Below are 21,984 nucleotides of genomic sequence, written 5' to 3' on the forward strand. Positions count from 1 at the left end.
AAAGGCTGAATTAGTATACTGAGTTAATATACTGGCATATATCAGAATTAATATACTGATGAAAAGAAAATGAGTGGCAGAATGTAAAGAAAGCAGAAGAAAGAACATAAAAAAGAGCAGAAAGTAGAAAATAAAAACAAATACAGAATAAAGAGGCTGGAACAAAGACAAAAGTATATTCTTGGAAAAGACTAACAAAGTTGACAGACCTTTGGCAAGATGTGTGAGAAAAATCAGAGAATACAGAAAAGGATCAGAGATTAAGAAGTGCATAGAGCTACGAAAAGATAGCGAAAGGATAATGGAGCCATCATGAATGCAAGGGTATTTCAAAACTTAGAAGGAATGGACAAATTTCTAGACTTTAGTTTATCTAAGCTGTCAAATAAAACAAAACCTTAAAATTCCTAAACAATCATGGAAGAAAACAAGTCAGTGGTTAACCCTCTCATAAATAACCAGACTTAGATAGTTTTACCATCAAGGTCTAAATACACAAGAGCACGAACTCCCAGTTTTACAAAAACTCTTGCTGACTTAAGAGAATGAAACAATACTTCACTCATTTTGGAAGAAGACATAACCCTGTAATCAAGCCTGATAAGGATAGGATGGGGAAAGAAAATTACAGGCCATAAATATAAATGGAACTTTACTCAACAAAATGTTACTCAAATCAGATCCAGTACTGTATAAACCACATTGAGTTTATCCCCAAATTCAAGGTTACTCTAATATGAACAAATTGATAATGAATTTATAGCTTCTGGTAATGGAAGACTAGAAAACGTGTACTAAACCATCCACCAAAGCCACTGAAGAAGTTAGTAAAAAAAATAACCTCCCCCCCACCAAAAAAAAAAAAAAAATCCTCTTAAATTCATCAAAGAGCTGACAAGGTGGTGATGGTTGATGGGCTGTTAGAAAGAGAACAGGGTAGGAGCTGATTCCCGGGCAGCAAGAGGCTTAGCTGGACTTAGCTGACCTTATGGGGTTGGAGGCAGGGGATAAGAAAATGGTGTTTCCCTCCACCAGTGTTCCCAGCTTTGGGCTTCACCCTGGAAGGACAGGTTGCAACTTTTCATTATGTAGGTGGCCCAGAAAACCTATCTTGGTAACAGACTGCCAGCGACCTTAGATGCTTGGCAGAGGCAACTAAAATGTTTCCAGACATTGCTAAATGTCTCCTGGGGTACAAAATCACTTCTGGTTGAGAATCACTACCCTATACATACACCATTTGTATAAGTTTTTGGTTTATCCTTCCATTTTCTTCTTCATTAAAAATAACAGGGAGTGCACATATATATTTGTAATCTTGTTTTTTCTTTCACAAAATGTAATAATAACCTTCTGCACCTTACTGTTTTCACTTAATAACGGCACACTTTTAAAAAATTAAGTAAAGCACATTCTCAACATAATTCTTACTACACTTAAAAATTTTTTTTTTTTTTTTGAGAGAGAGAGAGAGAGAGCGAGCATGTGCACACAAGCAGGGACAGGTGCAGAGGTAGAAAAAGAAAGAATCTTAAGCAGTCTCCATGCTCAGAGTGGAGCCCGACACAGGGCTTGATCCCATGACTGTGAGATCATGACCTGAGCTGAAATCAAGAGTCAGATGCTTAACTGAGCCACCCAGGTGCCCCTTTACTATACTTATTAGTGGGTGTATGAGTAATGTGGAAAAAGTGTTGTTTTTTTTAACATTAACTGTTCACACACAAATTTGTATTTTAAAATCCTAAAATAGTTTACCTTTTTGTCAACATTTACCTTGCACATTCATTTGGTTCCTCTGTGGCATTCTTCAGTAAAATATTTATGAGGTAATGCTAAAAACAAAAAATTAAGTAAAATAAAAACTTTGTTTAGTAGTTGGTTTCCCACATGTTCTGACTGTGTTCCTGGAAGTCAGGAGCTCCTGAAGGACCAGGGAGGACCTGGGGGGAAGAGACATAGGGCTCGGGGGAGCAGCCTGGTTGCGGTCTCAGCCAGGGCCTCCCTGGGCAATTAAGCCAGCATAGGGAAGAGGGTTTCTGGGTGCACAATAAAAACTTAGCAAAGTAATTGAGACTTCAGATAGGAAAAGCTCGGTTTTCTTTTACTTTAATTAGGTTATATATTGTACACTAAATTATATATTATAATTATGTACCGTAAGTAGATAAGATAGATTCTGAGATTTGAAAAGCATATTTGTTTGCCTCAAAGTCAGTTGAGGAGAGAACAAATGCTTACTTTTATTCTCTAAGGAATGAATAACCTGACATTTCAAATGATTAGTAGTATTTAATCAGGCTAACAACAGGACTGAATATTTAGTTTATTTCAATTATTCCTTATAAACTCATTGGATGCACTAATGCAGCACAATTGAACCTAAAATTATTACAAAGGATGATTCATTACATAATTAGGATCCATAGGCATGATAAACAGACCTAATAAAAAACACCCAAGGAACCTATCAGTTATAACTGCGATGTGCTCTGATTCGGATACATTTAATCCCCTGAAAACAGCCTTCTGAAAACAAAAACTACTGAAACATTTAAACAATAAAGCAGAACTTTCAGGGATAAGGGGATCAATGCACAATAATGGAAGCGATGGCCACAGAGCTGGAACTAGAAGATGGTAAACCTGAGAGTCACTCAAAGGCAGCAGGTACCTTGACATCTTCGGTTCCTGTGATGACTTCACTGACTTCCGGCACAGACTGCAGCAAAGGGATCTCCCGGTAGGTGTTTGGAAAGCAGACAAGAGAACCAAGAATGGTGAGAGCTTCTGAATGAGGTGCCTGCACACAAAAAAGTGAAAGTGCTCATTTTTCTTTTGCTAAGCCAGAAACTTTACTTAAGCAACAGACTTTACTTTTTCATGATTTCAAGAGGGAATCTTTATTTTATCCTAGATAAGAAATATCAAACTATGCCGGTTATTTTCCTCCAGGTGAACAGTTAAACAAGACAGGTTTGTCTAAATGAAAAAGCAAATTTCCAAGGAATGGAAAATAACGTTATACTTGAATACAAAAAAGCACTGTGAAAACTGGTCTGCAGATGCATTCAGATTCAGAAAAGCAAATGACTCAATTATGACTTTTACCTTTTATTTTTATGTGTTTTTAGTCTTAATGTTCTTGACAAGGCAGGGTAAGGGATATCAACTTAATATTATTTTTGCTGTGAAGACAGTTAACAAAAATTCATAAGGGAGAAGGGTTGGCACTGAATTTCAGAAGGCAGGGAAAGAGCACACACCATCCACCAAATTTCCTGTCTCACCAAGAACTACTTTGCAAAATAACACATAGTGATTGACATCTAGTGATACAAAATCACTTGTTTGTCCACTACTGGAATTAGGACTATATCAACCTCACGCCAGTCAGAGTGGCCAAAATGAACAAATCAGGAGACCATAGATGCTGGAGAGGATGTGGAGAAACGGGAATCCTCTTGCACTGTTGGTGGGAATACAAACTGGTGCAGCCACTCTGGAAAACAGTGTGGAGGTTCCTCAAAAAATTAAAAATAGACCTACCCTATGACCCAGCAATAACACTGCTAGGAATTTACCCAAGGGATACAGGAGTACTGATGCATAAGGGGCACTTGTACCCCAATCTTTATAGCAGCACTCTCAACAATAGCCAAATTATGGAAAGAGCCTAAATGTCCATCAACTGATGAATGGATAAAGAAATTGTGGTTTATATACACAATGGAGTACTATGTGGCAATGAGAAAGAATGAAATATGGCCCTTTGTAGCAACGTGGAAGGAACTGGAGAGTGTTATGCTAAGTGAAATAAGCCATACAGAGAAAGACAGATACCATATGTGTTCACTCTTATGTGGATCCTGAGAAACTTAACAGGAACCCATGGAGGAGGGGAAGGAAAAAAAAAAAAAAAGAGAGAGAGAGAGAGAGGTTAGAGTGGGAGAGAGCCAAAGCATAAGAGACTCTTAGAAAATGAGAACAAACTGAGGGCTAATGGGGGGTGGGAGGGCGGGGAGGGTAGGTGATGGGTATTGAAGAGGGCATCTTTTTGGGATGAGCACTGGGTGTTGTATGGAAACCAATTTGACAATAAATTTCATATATTTAAATAAAAAAAAAATCCAGTAGAAAAATAAAGGAATATATCAAAGGAGGCATTTCACAAGATTTCAATTCAGCCAACACTTACTAGCAGCTATGATTAGCAAGAATAGGGCAGACACCACGATTACAGAGGTATGTCATTCGCCCACCTTCCCATCTGTCCATCTTTTTTTTTTTTTAAGTTTATGTATTTTTGAGGGGGGGATGAATAGGAGAGGGAGAGAGAGAGAGAAGGCATAAAATCCCAAGCAGGCTCCCCGCTATCTGCGCAGAGCACAAACTGCGAAATCAAGATCAAGAGGCAGATGCTTAACCGACTGAGCCACCCAGCCATCCGTTTTTCTGTCTACCTACTACTATCTAGCAATTATAATAATGGTGGCAAACACAGAGCTCTCACTCAGTGCTAAGCACTGTTCTAAATGCTGTACAAGCATTTCCTCCTAGAATACCCTCAGCAACTCAATGACCTAGATACTATTATCATTTCTACTTTACAAGTGAGAAAACTGAGGCTCGGAGAAATTCAGTGGCTTTTCAAGTGACAGACCCTGATTTGCACTGAGGCCATCTAATTCCAGGGTCCACACTGGGCCTATATTGTTAAGCACCCGGGGTAGGAAATGAAAGGGAGTCTCCCTCCCCCAGAGAGATGGCAGTGTAGCATGTGGAGTGTGGGAGGAAAGGCAAATAGCAGTTATACGTAATTCAGGAAAGCACTTGCTATGTGAGCCATAGAGTAGGGATATCACAAGAACGCAGAGCATTCATCTTTTACCTCGCTTGGTTCTCATCAGCACACAGGTAAACAAAAGACAATATAAAACACACAGAGAGATATTCTATGGGAACCAAAACGAGGCAATGATTTGTTCTGTTCAGGATAGTTAGGGACACTAAGACCAACCGCTGCTAAAAGTCGCATAAGCCACAGGAGCCAGCCAGGCTGGTGGAGTGAGGGAGTGAGGTGAGGGGTGAGAGGCATGGTACGGGCAGTGGGAATAGAAAAGGCAGAGGACCCGGGCACCCATGGACCTGAAAAAGGCCCCAGGTGCACAGAGCCGGGAGGCCATACAGGCCCTGGAGTTCCCCAGGGACGGAGTCTGAGAAAGACACCCAGGGCTCTCAGGGAATAACCCCCAGGGCCACGTAGCACAGTTCCCATCTCATTCTGCCTGAGCAGTGATGCCCTCAGAATGGAGCAGGAGTGTGGGGTGATGGATGCTCTCAGGGAGAGCAGAGTGTCAGTCACTGAAGCGCAGTACAGGCCAGAGTGAAGGCAGCTATGAGTGCAGCCATAGCATCAGGGATGAAGTTGCTGTATCTTTAATGGTTTATTTCATTTTTTAAATACGAAGATTTGAAACCACTAGAGCAAACTGAAAATGTTAAGACTAGCCAAAGTCCGTCAGTGAGTACAGTTCCATGTTACATGACCTGTGGTCACCACCCAGGCCTTTCCTCACCTGACCCCACGCCAGCGACGATGTAGGTGCTAGCTCCCTCGTGCCTGGGAACACCTGCACCATTTGGCCCTGGGACACCTTTCTGGGCTCCTAAGGTGGTCTGACAGTCTCAGTGCTGGAACACCTTGTTTCCTCAGGATCTAAACTCCGGGACACTGAGTGTGGTTCTGTGCCCTCTTCTCTTTCAGATCTATACTCACTCCCAAAGGATATTCAGCCCCAAGATTTCAATGCCTCCTAAATGTTGGACTCCTCAATATTTCTGTCTAGACCAGACTTCCCACCTGAAGTCCAGGTTTGTATGTCATCTCACCTCAGGGGTCCAGAGGGATCTCACACTGACGAGCTCCACCTAGACCACGGTCCTGTCCTTCTGTGTAACCCTACCCCATCACCAGCACTCTGTCCCCTTATCCGAGGCCTTTCCTTTCCTTTATTTTATGTTAAGAAGCAAACTCAAAACATTGTGTCATTCCACCTCTGAGGTCTCCAGCATCCCTGCTTTGGGTTTTTTTCTTTGCATACATCACTTTCTGAGCTGTTAGTCACTTAATATTTATAACCCCACAAAGGCAGGGGTTAGGTGGTCTTCATCACTTCTCTACCCCAGTGGGTGCTCAATAAATACCATCCTGAGATAAGGGGAGGCTGCTGCTGTCCCTGTTTATCTGATGGACACTGATGGTCTTTCGGGTCTCTGCTTCAGCTTCACTTCTTCCATGAAGACCTTTCTAATGTATGCCTTCCCCTCCACCTCTTACCCGGCAGAATGAACACTTCCTCAGTTGGTGCCCCCGTGGGTTCTGGATGTGATTTTACTGTGGCTGCTAGAAACTCATGCACAAATATTAAACACTTGGTGTACCCATCTGGTTCCTTGAGGCTAGGGGCCCTGTCATACTCAGCCAGGCCAGGTCCCAGCATGTAGTAGGCCCACAGTAAACATTTCTCAAACAGCCTTGCTTTGTTGGCCCTCATTATCTGCTGCCCTTTATCCATCAGACAATCTTTTTTCTTTTTCTTTTTTTCTTTTCTTTTTTTTTTTTTAGACTTACCCATCAGACAATCCTGGTTTAGACTTCATTGAGATTGATACCTTCCCCTGAGTGGCTTAACTATCGTGTTGTACATGAGCCTGGCTTGAACTGTGGACTTTTAGATTGCGTGCTAGGCTATATAACAACTAGATATAAAACATCAGATCTTAAATAAAATTAAGGAGTTTGTTACACAGCTTTATTCAATGAATGTGGTAAATGACAATACTTTTTTGGCCTACGCACTGAGCCTAGGGTGAGTCCCAATTTACACACAGGAGAATGAGGAGAATGAAGAGAATGAGGCTCATGTGTATAAGCATATTGTCTAAGGTTAGAGAACAATACAAGGCAACACTGGGATGGAACCCAGGTCCGACCCTATAGAGTTCCAGGGTAAAGCATGGGAAGGGGAATATATGCAATACTCTGTCCTATGTGCACACAACTGATCTGTCCCACTGGTGATGGACATTTGGATTAGTTCTAGTTTTAGGCTACTGTGAAGAATGTTTGCTGAGCACAAGCTCCAACCCATATTTTGGTGACCTGTGTGTGCATTTCTCTTTCCCTCAGCAGGGCATAGCAGGGGTACTTCAAACTTGTATTTAACTTGTGTTAGCCAAAAACTTGACTGAGTAGGTGTGCCCCATCACCAGTTCCCCTACAACTTTAAACTTCAAGTTTAAACTAAGAGAGAAATTCAAGGCAATTTATAGTTACTATTCTTTCATGTAACTTTTACATTCACATGATCATATTTTCTTTCTCTTTCTAAAAAAATATATTTTGGAAAGCTACTTTAATATCTTACCTAGCCAAGAGATAAGTTTTCACAGAGAATGACTGCCATGCATGGCATCATCTCTAGAAAGGGTGTGGCATTTTTATAGGAAACCCTAGTATCAAGTAAGGAAACTATTAATAAAGAAGTATGGTTTTCCTTCCTGTATCTTGTGAATTTGTTCAATGTTGATCTGAATGATAAAAAATAAATTTGAAGGTTCTTTGAGAATGATTATCCTAAAATCTTTTTCAGAAACAAAGAAGTATAAAAATTTCCTATTCCTTAAAAAAAACAGTTGAACAAATTCAACATCTTTCTTCCTTTTTTCTTCTACCTTTCTTTTTTATCCTTCCCTTTCATTGCTCTCTCTTTTCCCTTCCCTTTGCTTTTTAACTTATCCTTATAAGAAAAAGTTAGCACATGAAAATGCCAGCATGAAATACCATCTATACATAAGGTATTAAAAACAACTTAAATTAAAATCCAGGGTTGGAGTTTGAATTTACCCTGCAGAGGAGACAGAAGTAGAGTGAAAAAGTAGCAATATATCAAACAAAATTTAGGTAGCTAAATACTCATATTGATTTCAATACAAGTCCCTGGAAAACAGTAAAGCTAATTTTATTCACACCATTTGAAAAGGAAAACAATGAGTCTGAACAGGTAACAGGTGTACAGAGCACAAAAGTGAGAGGCCCTTTATGTGTAAATGTATAAGAGTGTTCTACCAAAAGACATTAACACATTGCGCTAATAGTGGAAGTAAGTGTGGAGATTGCAGATAATCTTTTTGTAGCCATGAATGTTCATTTAGTCCACTCGATTCTCATTGTTTAGTGTAAGAATTTTGCCAGAGTTTTACTGCACAATTAATAATATGTATTCATCATCTGCTTAAAATTTAAGTGTTCTCACATTAAAAAATATTTTGTTAGACTTATAAAAACCAAGATAATAATTTAAAAAATTATTGATAATGTACACTTAAAATTCTCTCTTTACTACAGACATCTCTGTGCCACCATTTACTGGAAAATGCTAATAGACTCTAAGAGACAACTCCTGCTTCTGACTGTGTAAATGTACTGAAACATTAGTGAGGATATGATTTTTCACACTCTGGCCTTTTGATGAAACGCCTTCCCAATACCAGTGTGTCATCTTATCCTACAATTTCACACATCAGCTGCCAGGGCATCTACCCCAGAGCCCAGTTTCACATTGCACTAATGAGTCAACACCTGTTAAGAGTGGAGAAATCTGAACCTTGTTAGCGATTGTGAAGTCTCCTGGGAGTTTGGATGCTGAGCATTGTCATACTCACCGCCGGCGTGTCTGTACTGAGGACCCTGGCAGCAGCCGTGATGAAGTCCCCCACCAGCATTGAGAAGCCAGGCAAACCCAGGGAGAAAAAGCGCGGTGGACAGTGCCTTATAATGGTATTTAAGATATCCTAGATGCAGAGATAAGAAAGCACAACTGTAATTTTCAAGAACAAAATTCCAGAGTAGACAGTTCATTTGTATATATGGCCACTTAGATTAGATTATATATATAATCTAAGGGAACGAGGGTCACAGAAATTTTTCAGTAAAATGGGTACTGGGAGATGACTTAGTCCAAGTGCTATTGCACCCATTGTACAGGTAAGAGAAGGGACACTAAGTTGTAAGATGACGTGCCCAAAATCTAAATCATGGCATTGGGACTAGACACTTCTGTCTTTCACCTTAAGGTGAAAGCTTCAGACAAGCTCCAAGGAGTATTCAGGTAGATATATAAATAAGACCTGCAAACACCTATCACTTTCAAAACTCTCCAATTTTCAAAAGTTAAAGCACACTGTTTCATTAAAAAATCTTTAAGTAGGCAAAGAGATGGAAATATTAACTCTTCGGATAGTTCTATGTGTTAAACAATGGGAATGAATAGAGCACGGTCACACTCTAAGCTCGGGCAGTCAGTGTGGCTCTGGGTACAAGTGAGAACACCAGGTAAAAGTGCAAATGTAGCAGCTGCCATTTACGTGGTGTGCAACATGAAGACCCCCGACTGCCGAGACACCTGGTGTTGCCGTGTCTGGAATGGCCTGTCCGTGGTGGGTGGCAGGCTGGCCCCTGCCCACCAGCTCTGTTCTGAGACAGCCACCACATTCCAGCCTGTGGCAGAGCAGGGCTCCACCACCAGATAGTGTTCATGCCACCCACAGCCAGGCCACATCTCTGAAGCCACCTGTGCGAGTGTGTGTGTGCACAGGGAATTAGTCAGAAAACCACAAACTTCTCTTACGTACTTCTAGGCCATGCACATTAATCAAACATACTCAACTACTAGAGGTATGTGTCTTGTAGTTATTCAATCTATAGTTAGTCTCAAAATACAAGCCAAGAAGCAAAATTTTAAAGAATCTGATTTCTTTTCTATGGCTATTTTAAAAATCCTTTAAAATAATCCTGGGGCACCTGGGTGGCTCAGTTGGTTAAGTGTCTGACTCTTGATTTGAGCTGGCCCAGGTCATGACCTCACGGTTCATGAGATCAAGCCCGGCATCAAGCTGTGCACTGACAGTGTGGAATCTGTCTGGGATTCTCTCTCTCCCTCTCTCTCTCTGCCCCTCATCCACACACACACACACACACACACACACACACTCTGTTTGAAAATAAATAAACTTAAAATAAATGAATAAAATAATCCTGATTCAATTTGATTAAATTAGAACAAAGTAGTAGCAACACACTAAATCCTAACATGTTAAGTCCTTTACCTCAATTCACAATCTGTTAATCTTGAAAGAGAATTTTTATGTGTTCACATTACATTTTTTTTCCCAAGACTTGTTTTTGTCCCTATGTAATGGATTTATTTGGTTTCTACAAATTGTGCTGTTCATATCCTTAAAATGACTATTCTGTGCTTACTCCCTTAGAGCTCATATGTGGTAGTTTAGCTAGTACTAATTTAAAGTTTTAGCGTTTCAGCAGAGTTTTTCCTATACCAAAAATACAGAGATAGGTAAACAGACAGATAAAGGAGGGGAGGAAAGAAAAACCTGAACCACACTTCTCCCAAGTTAATGTTTAACCCTGCTTTAATCATGTCCTTTGATACACTTTAGGGTCCATATCAGCCAAGGCAAACATTCTAAGGGGCTGAGCAGATGGACGCTGTAGTTTAGAAAGTGTGTAGTAAACTCATGCTCCAAGAGTGGAACAAAAGATCCACCTTTTTCATAATTAAGCCTCTGATTAATGCCCTGGGCTCCTCACCACACACCTGTAATTACTCACAGAGGTGCGCATTGTGCTGGGCCTTGTCTAGGAATATCAGGCATCAAGCTACCCGGCAGCAGATGGAAGAACATTTCTGTTGACATATGCCACACTGAAAGGATTCATGTCAACCTGGCCAGCAAGGTAGCAGAATGCTGTGTATCTGAAGATTAATAATGCAAACAACCACCATGTTAACTTGGTTATGTTTGTGTTCATTCCATCTGTTGAGATGAGGAACTAAGCCTTGAACCCTGAAGATTTTTAAAATCTTTGGCACAAACTTAAATAAGCCATTTTCACCACTGGAATTTAGAATTTTAATTAAAAAATTTTTTTCTGTGACAAGTTTATGGGAATTAGGAACTAAATCCTTTAACAAGCAGAGGCCAGAATTTGTAAATGAAATCATTTTGCTTCATAAGATTCATGTGTATAAAGGTGAAATGCTCTGTAAATGGGGCATTCACCAAAAATTACTAAGTTGCCACCAATGCTAAAGACAGCAGAAACACATGGAGCCGAGATAGAGTCACACGGCTCCCCGCCTCTGGATCTGCGCCAGTCACTTCAACGGAACCTGTTTCTATGGGCAAGAAGATTGGAAAGAGAGGGCAAAATAACAGATGGCTAGCCTACCCTACTATGCCACCCACGTAAGACAGAGCCCTGAGGAGAAGTGGGGCCTGGGTAGCTGTCGCCAGTTAAAGGCAGCACTGGGGTAGGGGTAATGTGGGAGTCAAAGAGGGAACTGTATGGTTAGTCAGCCAAATTATGGCCATATGCCTGCTTATTTTGCTTGTCCACACTGAAATGGAACAACCCAAAGATTCTGTCTTTGTGATGACATGTTAAAATTAGGAATGACTGTGTGGTGTTTAAAAGAGAACAGCTGCATATACTCAATGGAGGGACATCCATTGAGGGCTCCACTGGTATCTAGTAGAATCTTCTTTCACCTTCTCCTCCCACTTTTTTTTTTTTTTAACGTTTATTTATTTTTGAGACAGAGAGAGACAGAGCATGAACAGGGGAGGGGCACAGAGAGAGGGAGACACAGAATCTGAAACAGGCTCCAGGCTCTGAGCTGTCAGCACAGAGCCCGACGTGGGGCTCGAACTCACGGACCGCGAGATCATGACCTGAGCTGAAGTCAGCTGCTTAACCGACTGAGCCACCCAGGCTCCCCTCTCCTCCCACTTTAATCACAGTAAGATCATAGCTATTGCTGGAATCTCTGAAAAAATAAAAATCTTGAGACTCTGAAACTTTTTGCACAGACTCCAAGGCTTCATATATAGACAGGACTGTGCTTCCCAAATGGTCAAATTATTCATGTACAACCTCATGCCTTCTGCCAAATTCACATCCAAAGTGAACATTATTTGTCTCTTTTTCAAAGCAACTCATTTTTTTTAAACTTAAATAATATTATTCTGGAAAACCAGTGTCCTATGTCACAAGTAGAAAACAGTCCTATGTCAATACAGTAACAGTAAATCAAGGCTACTCAATTTTTGCTACATATCACTATCTGATGGAGGCTCCCCTTGTTACAAAGGGCGGTTTGGTCTTCAGGGTGGTGTGAGAGTTCTGTACCTGCTCCAACTGGCCTGAGAGAGTATCAAGGACTGATGGAGGTGAGGAAAGGGGCCATCGTTCTTCCTGGGTGACTGGAGGCTGTTTAGTGAAACCTCTCCTGTGACTACCAGTGGGAAATGCCCCTGCACTCAAACCCTGGTGTGATGAAAAGTGCACTGGGACTGGGGTCTCAAGTCTTAGGTTCAAGGCCGAGTGTATGTGACTGCAGGCAGATCATGTCATGCCTAGAGCTTCATGTTTCTCTTCCATTAAATGGGATGACTCCCTCCCACAGAGTCCTATCTAATGACATAGATGTGAACACATGCCTTTCTAAACTGAACTGAAAAGTACCATACAGGAGTAAAGACGGTGACAAGTAAAAAAATGATTTTTTTTTTTCAAAAAGGAAGGACTCTGAAGGATTTTACTTTCTAGAATTTACTTTGTAGGTTTTGTTTGTAGAATTCTGTGGACTATTATTTTGCTGATATTCGGAAAGAACATTTTAGAAGATTTTGAAGGTGGCATAAATAAGACTCTTAGTTGACATTATCCCAGATATTAAAAACCTCTAGACATTAGTGCTCTCAAATAACATTCCTAGCAAAGCATTATAGCCATTATAATGTATATAATTTCTAAGGCAAATAATAAAATCAAAACAGGAAAATGGTATTTTTAGATTTTCTAGCTTCCATTTTTCTAAGGAGTTCTAGAATTTGCCTGAAACAAGTGACTCTGGTAGCAAAAATTAGTTTCTTTTTCCATACACTAACTAGACTAAAAACAATAAGCTAAACAATAAGTCCAATGAAAAATGGACTCTAAAACAGGAATTAGGCGTATTTTTGAGAACTGACAAGTGTGAAGCACAAAGTTCTTTCACATGTTTTTTTCAAAGGAAATAAAATTCATTCTGCAACATGCTGCCATATAGTAAAAAGACCACCAAACTAGTATTTTTCTCCTGTTTCTGGTTAAAAGTCCACACGCATGCTACACAGTGAGTGTGAAAGCTGCACTGTAAGATGATAATTGTGAATTTGCAGCTTATCAAAAGATTCCAGCTTATGAGAAAGTAACTGGTGAGAACATCTGTCTCTTATCACTGATCTTACAAAAAATCAGGTAATTCAAATAGAGGCGTGTTGTTTCCTCTCCTCCAAAGCACCGTTCTATAAACACAAACCGCATTCAGCCTGGTAAATGAATCGCTTTAATTGAATGCTATGTACACAGTAACTGGAAAAACCATAAGTGATAAGAAAAACATATGGTGATGGCAACAGAAATTGGTTTATTCATTTTGCATAGTGTTGTTTCTTTAGTTCTCTTATAATTGACCTTTAGAACGATAAATGTGTAAAATAATTTTGTTTATTATGGCTCCAAACCTTCCAACAATTACACAAAATGAAAATTTAAAAGGAAGGATTCATTCTGGAAGCATTTCCATTGTTTACATAATTGCACAGCTATAATTTAGTGCTCATGTTGTTATGGAAAATAAAAAAAAAGGGCCATTACAGGCCATTTCAATTCAAAATATTGCACAGTGGTGTCAAAAATGGGGGAAAATGTTCACTTTAAAGCAGTTTAAAATGGATTAACCCTGTAAACAAAAACATTTCAATATAGTGTTCTATGAAACAGAAATGTTCAAGAAGTAGCCATCGTTCAAACGGAATTAGAAATGTTGCAACTGTACTTTCACACCAATTACATATATATTATTCACTTAATATTTGCTCATGGCCCAGCAGATGATGGTTGTAACACAATAGCCTACCATCTGTCTCCCTGCCTTTCCTTAGTGGACTCGAGCCTGCTCCTCAGGGGCAGACGGGTCCGGTTATGCCACCTAAAGTCACTCAGACCTTCCAGGAAGCCAAACAGAGCTGCTAAGAAATAAAACTCATGTATACAGAATCACTGAACTGCTTCTTTAATTTTTTACTTTAAGAAAAATAAAATGCTCTGTAATAAATAACCACCATTTTTCAGGGAACGTACCTGCCTTTTATCTAGAAAATTCTAGAGGGAGCTCTTTTGTTTGGTAAAAGGGAGAATGTTCAGATCTGGTTATCTCATTAATCTGGTTAATGAAAAGGTTCAACTCATTCCACACCCAAGTGTAATTACTAATTATCAAAATATTTGAATGTAAAAGGGTACTTTTAACACTAACCCTGAATATAAACTTTAACAATCAAAAAGGCAGCCACAATCCTGCAGTACCTCAAGAACATATTTGAAAGTATCAATTATCTCTCTATTAGCAAAGCTCAGAAATGCTGAGTGACCAAAAAAAAAAAAAAAAAAAAAAAAATTAGTTACCAGAAGAACAGATCCTTCAAAGTCTCAAGGCCTGGGCCACTTGCTTCTGCTAGTAGGACTTTGCTCCTTCAGCTCTGTGCAGAAGACACTCTTTACATACCTCAAGCTGCTACCTGGCTTCTTCATGGTCTACATTGGTTCAGGTAGGATTTTTGTTGATAAAAATAAAGCCTTTATGATTATGGCCTTTAAAAGAAGCATGGCAGATCATGTCTTAAGCACTGAGCTTCCAGAGAAGTCACTGACACTAAACACATAGCAGGACAAAGCTAAAGATTACTTTCAAGATCTGAGTCAAGGAATAGGTAGTATGTGCTATACATTATCTGTTTAAAAGGGCCGAGTATGCTGTGATCTGTTTGGAGAAGAAGCAGAGACTTGTGTAAGTGTTGGAAAAATGTGACCTCTCTGGGTGTAACTACATTATGAAGGCCAGGAGAAATATGACAGGACAGAGTAATTGGGTTCTGTAGCTGGAGAAACAAAGTCACCTAGTACTTCTCACCATGAAATATACTATGGAGAAGACACAGTTTCCCTGACAGCAGTGTACAAAGGAAAAAGGGAGTGAGAAATGTGAAATGAATTTCTGATGGCCACTTGAGTGGCTCTGACTATTTGTATGACATCAGGATTTCAGGAGTGACAGAACATCAGGCAGAGGGCAGAAAAAGTTGCTGCAACCCTCAGCCCTAAGGAGAGAGTCTTGAATGTTTTTTTATGACTGCTTGCAATTAATTCTGCATCTGTGAGGAAGAATTTTGCTAGCCTTGAAACTCATCAGGACTGTCTGCTTCAGGAAAAAAAGAGCGATTGGTTGGCTGACTGAGTTTAAGAAACACTATATGAATTTTATTTTATACTAAAGTTGGTATGTCACCAGATTGTCTTAACTGCTTCTTTTTCACTTTGTTGTCTGTAAGAGCTTTATTGAGAGTGCTGAATCCTAATCACTAGACCACCAGGGAGAGCTTTATTGAGATATAATTTACATGTACTAAAAAATCACCCTTTAAAGTGTATATTTTAGTAGTTTTTGGCATTTTCATAAAATTGTGCACTATCACCACTATCTAATTTGAGAACATCTTCAAAATGAAACTGTCTACCCATTAGCAGTCCTTCACCATTCCTGCCTATAGGCAACCTCTAATCTGCTTTTCTGTCTCTACAGATGTGCCCATCCTGGACATTTCAGGATACGGACACATACACCACATGACGTTTTTTTGTTTTTGTTTGGTTTTTGTTTGTTTTTTTTTTTAACCTGGCTTCTCATATTTGGGCAGGTGTTTTAAGTTCATACATATTGCAGCATGTAGCAATACTTTATTTCTTTTTGTGGCTAAATAGTATTCCACTGTGTTGATATACTACATTTTGTTTATCCAATCATCAGTTAATGGATATTCAGGTTGTTTCCACCTTTTGGTGATTGTGCTGCTATGAAAGTCTGTTGACCCAGTTTTTGTTTGAATAGTTACTGTCAATACTTTGGGGTATATACCTAGGAATGGAATTGCTGGTTCATAAGGTAATTCTATGTTTAACTTTTGAGGAACTGTTTTCCACAGCAGCTTCACCCTTTCATACTCTTTTGTTTATTTTTGAGAGAGACAGAGAGAGAGAGAGAGAGAGAGAGAGAGAGAGAGTTGGGTAGGGGCAGAGAGAGAGGGAGAGAGAGGATCTGAAGCAGGTTCTGAGATGACAGCAGACAGCCTGGTGTGGAGCTCGAACTCATGAACCATAAGATCATGATCTGAGCAGAAGTTGGACACTCAACTGATTGAGCCATCCAGGCGCCCCACCATTTCTCATTCTTACCAGTAATATATGAGGGTTCCAATTTCTCCACTTGCTCCCAACATGCTACTTTTTTGTGTTTTTTAAAAATTATTATAACTACTCTAGAGAGTATGAAGTGGCATCTCAATGTAGCTTTGATTTCCATTTCCCTAGTGACTAATCTTTTAGTCTTTTCACATCTTTTCACATGCTTTGTTGGCCATTATGATATCTTCTTTGGAGAAATGTCTAAGTCTTTCACCCACTTTTAAATGAGGCTGTTTGTCTTTTGGTTATTTAGTTATAAAACTTTTTTATGTATTCTGGGCATTAGACCCTTAATCAAATATATGATTTGCAAATATATTCTACCATTCTGTGGGTTGTCTTTCACTTGCTTGATGGTAAACTTTGTTGTGCAAAAATTTTTAATTTTGATGAAGTACAATTTTTACATTTTTTCTTTTGTTGCTTGTACTTTTGGTGTCATATCTAGGACTTCTATAGTTTTAGCTCTTATATTTAGGTCTTTGGTCCATTTTGAATTAATGTCTATATATGGTCTGAGGCAGGAATCCAACTGCAGACTTTTGCATGTGTATATTCAGATGTCCCAGCACTGCTTGTTGAAGAGACTACGTTTTCCCACTAAGCTGTCTTGGCACCCTTGTTGGAAATCAGATGACCAGAGATATATAGGTTTATTTCTGGACTTTTAGTTCTATTCCATTATCTATATATCCAACCTTTTACCAGCACCAGCACCATTTTGATTACTGTAGCTTTGCAGTGAGTTTTTTTTTTTAAAACTTTTTTCATCTTCATTTTTGAGAGAGAGACAGAGCATGAACAGGGGAGGGGAATAGAGAGAGGGAGACACAGAATCGGAAGCAGGGCATAGGCTCTGAGCTGTCAGCATAGAGCCTGACGTGGGGCTCAAACCCTCAAGTCATGAGTGAGAGTATGACCTGAGCCAAAGTCAGATGCTCAACCAACTGAGCCACCCAGCTGCCCTGCAGTGAGTTTTGAACGGCGAACTCTGAGTCCTCTGGCTTTGTTCTTTTTCAAGATTGTCTTGTCTATCCAAGGTTCCTTGCAATTGCCTAAGAATTTTAGGATCAGCTTTTTCCATTTCTGTAAAAATTGGAATTTTGATAAGGATCCCATTGAATTTGCAGATGAATTTGGGGAGTATTGTCATCTTAACAATATTAAGCATTCCAATCCAGGAACACGGGTCATTTTTTGACTTATTTTGGTCTTCTTTAATTTCTTATAGCAATGTTTTTTGGTTTTCAGTGTATCTCTTTCATTTCCTAGGTTATATTTATTCCTAAATATTTTGTTCAAATATTCATTTGATGCTATTAATGAAACTGTCTTCTTAATTTCATTTTCAAACTGTCCACTGTGGTGCATAGAAACATAGTTAATTTTCTATATAGATCCTGTAATCTTGATGAATTAATGAATTTATTCTAATAGGGGATTTTTGTGAATGTTGCAATTCCTTGGGGTTTTTATATACAAGATTATATTGCCTGTGAATATAGATAGCTTTCCTACTTGCTTTCAAGACTGGATTCTTTTTATCTCATTTTCCTACCCGAATGCTCTGGCTGTAATCTCCAGTACACCACTGAATAGAAGCACTGTGAATGGACATCCTTCCTGATCTTGGGAAATTGTGGAAGTCTAAAATGGAAAGACCTGTTGTTTCCAGGGTGGGAAGAAACCCAGAGCCTGTGATGTGGTATCCACACCTCAAGTAGCCTTTTCTCAAAATATTTTTGGGGATTAGCAAATTAGAGCAAGGATGTTCAGGGTGCTTGGAGATCAGATGCACTGAGTAAGAACTCACCCTCTGTCATATGAACTGAGTTGTTCTCTCAGCCCTAAGTCCTCAGCAATATGAACAGAACATAAAGCCCCTTTTACTCTGACCAACACAACACCCTTCTTGCAGCCCATGGATGGGGGGAGCTGCTTTCAATGGATGCTTCCTATAATGGGCATTTCACAGCTCACTGGGGAGACTAACAGGGAGACAGCAACCCCACCAGGAAATTCAACACATTCATTATTCCATAAGGTGAAAAAAACTGCTGGAGGGTTGTAGACAGAAGTGACTTACCAGCTGTACCAATCATGCCTTGAAGACACCACAGCCTGACTATGTAATGACTGTCTTAGTTGTGACCCTGATAAGCCTCAAATCTCCAACATTACAGTTTGTACAACAGGCTGGTTTAATGAGATTGATGCAGATGCTCAGAGCAGTTATTAACTCCTGACATGGGACTTCAGCAAATGAGGTCTGCTGGTGAGTAATGACAGCAAAAGTGTCATAGCTGCATCTGACTCCCGTGTGTATGAGGTGCACTCAGAGCAAATAGATGCAGCACTCTGAAATGAGACAAAACCTGGGGGCCAAGTTGACGCAGAGAGGTGTTTGTACATCCCAAGAATTTATAAGGGCCCGGGAGTGGGGTGGATGGGGTGGGATAGGAGGATGTTCAAATCTGCTTTTTCTGAGGCAGCCAGCTCAAGTCTCTCCACTGGCTCCTCCACCCCACTCCTCCTCAGCTTTTACAAGGTTCTGGAGCAGAAGCAGAAGCAAAAAGTAACTGACACCACAGGTAACAGGATAGTTAGAAGTGTGCTTATAGAGCATAATTGTGCAAGTAATATCATTAAGGTAGGAATTACTGCAATGAGTAAAACATGCACTCCTATAATTAATATAGGTACCACAGGAACAGGCAGCCATACTCTCCCCAGGTATACTGTGCATCCTGTCTCAGGAATGCATCAGCTGGAAATATATTCTTAGAATATACAAAAGAAATGTGGTTTAGATGAAACCACAGGCTTATTAATATGTTCAGGTATAGCCTAATGCCATGGCTGCAAGGTGCAGTGAAGTCTCAGTCAACACTGCCAATGGTGTCAAGAAGAATACTCATGTCACTCTCATGCTAGAATCCAGATTGTACACTTGCACTACCTTAGCATAAAGTATGGAAAATTCAGTAGGGAAAACATCTCTCTACTGAATTTGGGTAACAAGGATATTTCTTGTGTTCCTCTGGAACTGTGAATACCTAGAGAAGAAAGATCTAAGAGATCATCATTCAATTCTTTCACTTACAGAGATGGAGTAGGAGATCAATGAAGGCCAGAAATTGCCCCCAAGGTCTGGACACAAACCCAAGCACGCTCCTCTTCCTTAGGAAGAGAAAATGTTAATGCAGGGTCAGTGAAGCACCATTTGACATCCGTGAATAACGGGCCTCATATGTAGACCCAGAGCATCATCCTGAGGCCATTATTTAGCTCTGAAACACAAATTATTCTTTCATCTCATTCACTTTGCCTAATAATCATTTATAAATGCAGTTAATACTTTTTAGAGCTATACTTTCAAGTGAAGTCATTAAATGCTCTGGCTTAAACATGTGCTTCCAAGGGACACCTGGGTGGCTCAGGCGGTTGAGTATCTGGCTCTTGATTTTGGCTCAGGTCATGATCTCACCATTCATGGGTTCAAGGCCCATACTGGGCTCCACACTGATAGTGTGAGGCCTGCCTGGGATTTTCTCTCTCTCTCAAAATAAATAAACTTTTTAAAAAATGTGCCTCCAAAATATACACAGATCATTCTCAGAGAAATATTATCAAATGAGGGAACTGGGTATAAAATGCTATGCTCTAAAGAGAAATGAGTCTCCCATCAAAATATTCTTAGGAAACCCCTGGATAGAAATTGCATGGGTCTGTGCATGCACCCATGGAAGTGAAGCATACGCACTGTTAGAAGGATCCTATGGAAAAAACACTAAGAAATCTCCCAGGATTCCAACAAGAAACCAGGATCCCTATTTTTCCCACATAATTTGTGACTTCCGTGTTCATTTACTTGAAGCCTCAACTCTGCTAAAAGCCTTAGAGCTTTTGATGCTGTTAAAGATGAGTGTCTAGTGAATTTAAAAGTATTTCCTTCTCCCTTGCTGAAATTGGGAAGCCTGGCTCTCAAGTGTGGATGAAGGTGAGCCTGCCTGGTGGCATGGAGTTCTCCATTCTCTCCTAGCCCATGACCAGGAACAAGTTAAAAAGGAAAAGCTATTCGGTGTCTTCTGGTGTGTTCTTATACTGGAAAGGAAATAAGTTTTGGAATATGATTATTATCCATTCTTTTCATTGTAGGATAACACAAAATGCACACTCTCTAGTTTGCTTCCTTGTAAGTAAAATTACTCCACCTACACGTGGGAGCAAAATCGAAGCTTTCCACATTTTGTGCTCTATATTAAAAAAAAAAAAAAGAAAAAAGAAAGGAAGAGAAATATGGGCAATGTGCTGGTCATTCAATTCTGGGGGTCTACAAACCTACTGCACCAATGTGTTGGAGGACTGGACATAACATGTAGAGCAGTCCCAACAGGTAACGTTTTAGTTTCATCTTGGGCAACAGACGTATAACGTGTTCTTCTTCTTTTTTGCAATTTAATGTGTTTGGACAATGAGCTCTCAAGAATGGCTTAAATCTGAGAGAAAATTCCCCAAGGGAGCTAGCTGTCCACCCACTTCTGAGGAAACCACGGGTTAGAAGCATTAACAAAGCAGTAGTTTCAGCAAACCTGAGACAGCCCCTGGCCGGTTTGTTCATAAGGGAGAGCCCAGTGCACTTGAATCCCAGCACAGCAGGAAGGAAAGAGGTAAAGGAAAGGAATTAGACCATCTAGAATAATTCCAATACCTCTAATGGTTGACAAATGGCTCGGTGCTTCGAATTCTAGGAATATCTGTTTAACATTTTGGTTTTTGATTTACACATAATGAAATTCACTTGGGGGGGGGGGTTTCAGAAGTACTTTCTTTTTTTTAATGTTTATTTATGCTTGAAAGAGAAAGAGAGAATGAGAGAGAGAGAGAGAGAGAGAGAGAGAGAAAGCAGGGCAGGGGCAGAGAGAAAGAGGACAGAGGATCTGAAGTGGGCTCTGTGCTGACAGCAGAGAGCATGATATGGGGTTCGAACTCACGAAACATGAAATCATGACCTGAGCTAAAGTTGGATGCTTAACTGACTGAGCCATCCAGGTATCCTGAAAGCACTTTCTTTAAACAAAGTTGCTTTTAGGCAGATGTTGGGAAGAATGAGGAAAAAGGAAGAGGAGGGATTTGGATAGAAAACTCCTAAAAGGTACAACTACTTTGCTCTCTGATCTTGGGCAGGTAGTTTGTCTCCTGGGCAGCAATTTCAACACCTGTAAATGGTAGTGAAAACACCACCTGCCCCACGGTGCTCTCACAATGCAACAGAGACAGACCAGAAAGGATTTTGTAAATTCTGAAGCCGTATACATTGGTGTTTGTATTAAATTATAGTGGGCCTTTTAAATTATGGTCTTATTAAAATATTAATTTTTCTAGGATCAGCTGAAAAATAAAACTTGGAACAGATTTAATACCCACTCATTAAAAAGGGAGTCCGAAATGAAACCCATATCGTTTTGATAATCTCAAGAACATTTCACAGTAAATTGACAAAATTCTTGAGTGCTAACTAACTCAGTTGCAGGTACCACATCAGCTGCTGTGAG

At 39.9% G+C, this 21,984-nt stretch overlaps 1 protein-coding gene across 5 annotated transcripts in view; it reads right to left on the minus strand.

Moving 5' to 3' along the window:
- Positions 1-21,984, minus strand: part of RALGAPA2 (Ral GTPase activating protein catalytic subunit alpha 2) — a 324,029-nt gene that overhangs the window by 140,979 nt on the left and 161,066 nt on the right. For all 5 annotated transcript variants that reach the window (XM_049650097.1, XM_049650096.1, XM_049650095.1 and 2 more), the window contains 3 exons: positions 8,728-8,856; positions 2,675-2,803; positions 1,777-1,835 (listed from right to left, as the gene is read on the minus strand). In XM_049650097.1, the coding sequence (XP_049506054.1) occupies positions 1,777-1,835; positions 2,675-2,803; positions 8,728-8,856 (317 nt within the window). The remainder of the gene's footprint in view (positions 1-1,776; positions 1,836-2,674; positions 2,804-8,727; positions 8,857-21,984) is intronic.

The sequence above is a fragment of the Panthera uncia genome (genome assembly GCF_023721935.1).
Source record: "Panthera uncia isolate 11264 chromosome A3 unlocalized genomic scaffold, Puncia_PCG_1.0 HiC_scaffold_11, whole genome shotgun sequence".
NCBI classification, from domain to species: Eukaryota; Metazoa; Chordata; class Mammalia; order Carnivora; family Felidae; genus Panthera; species Panthera uncia.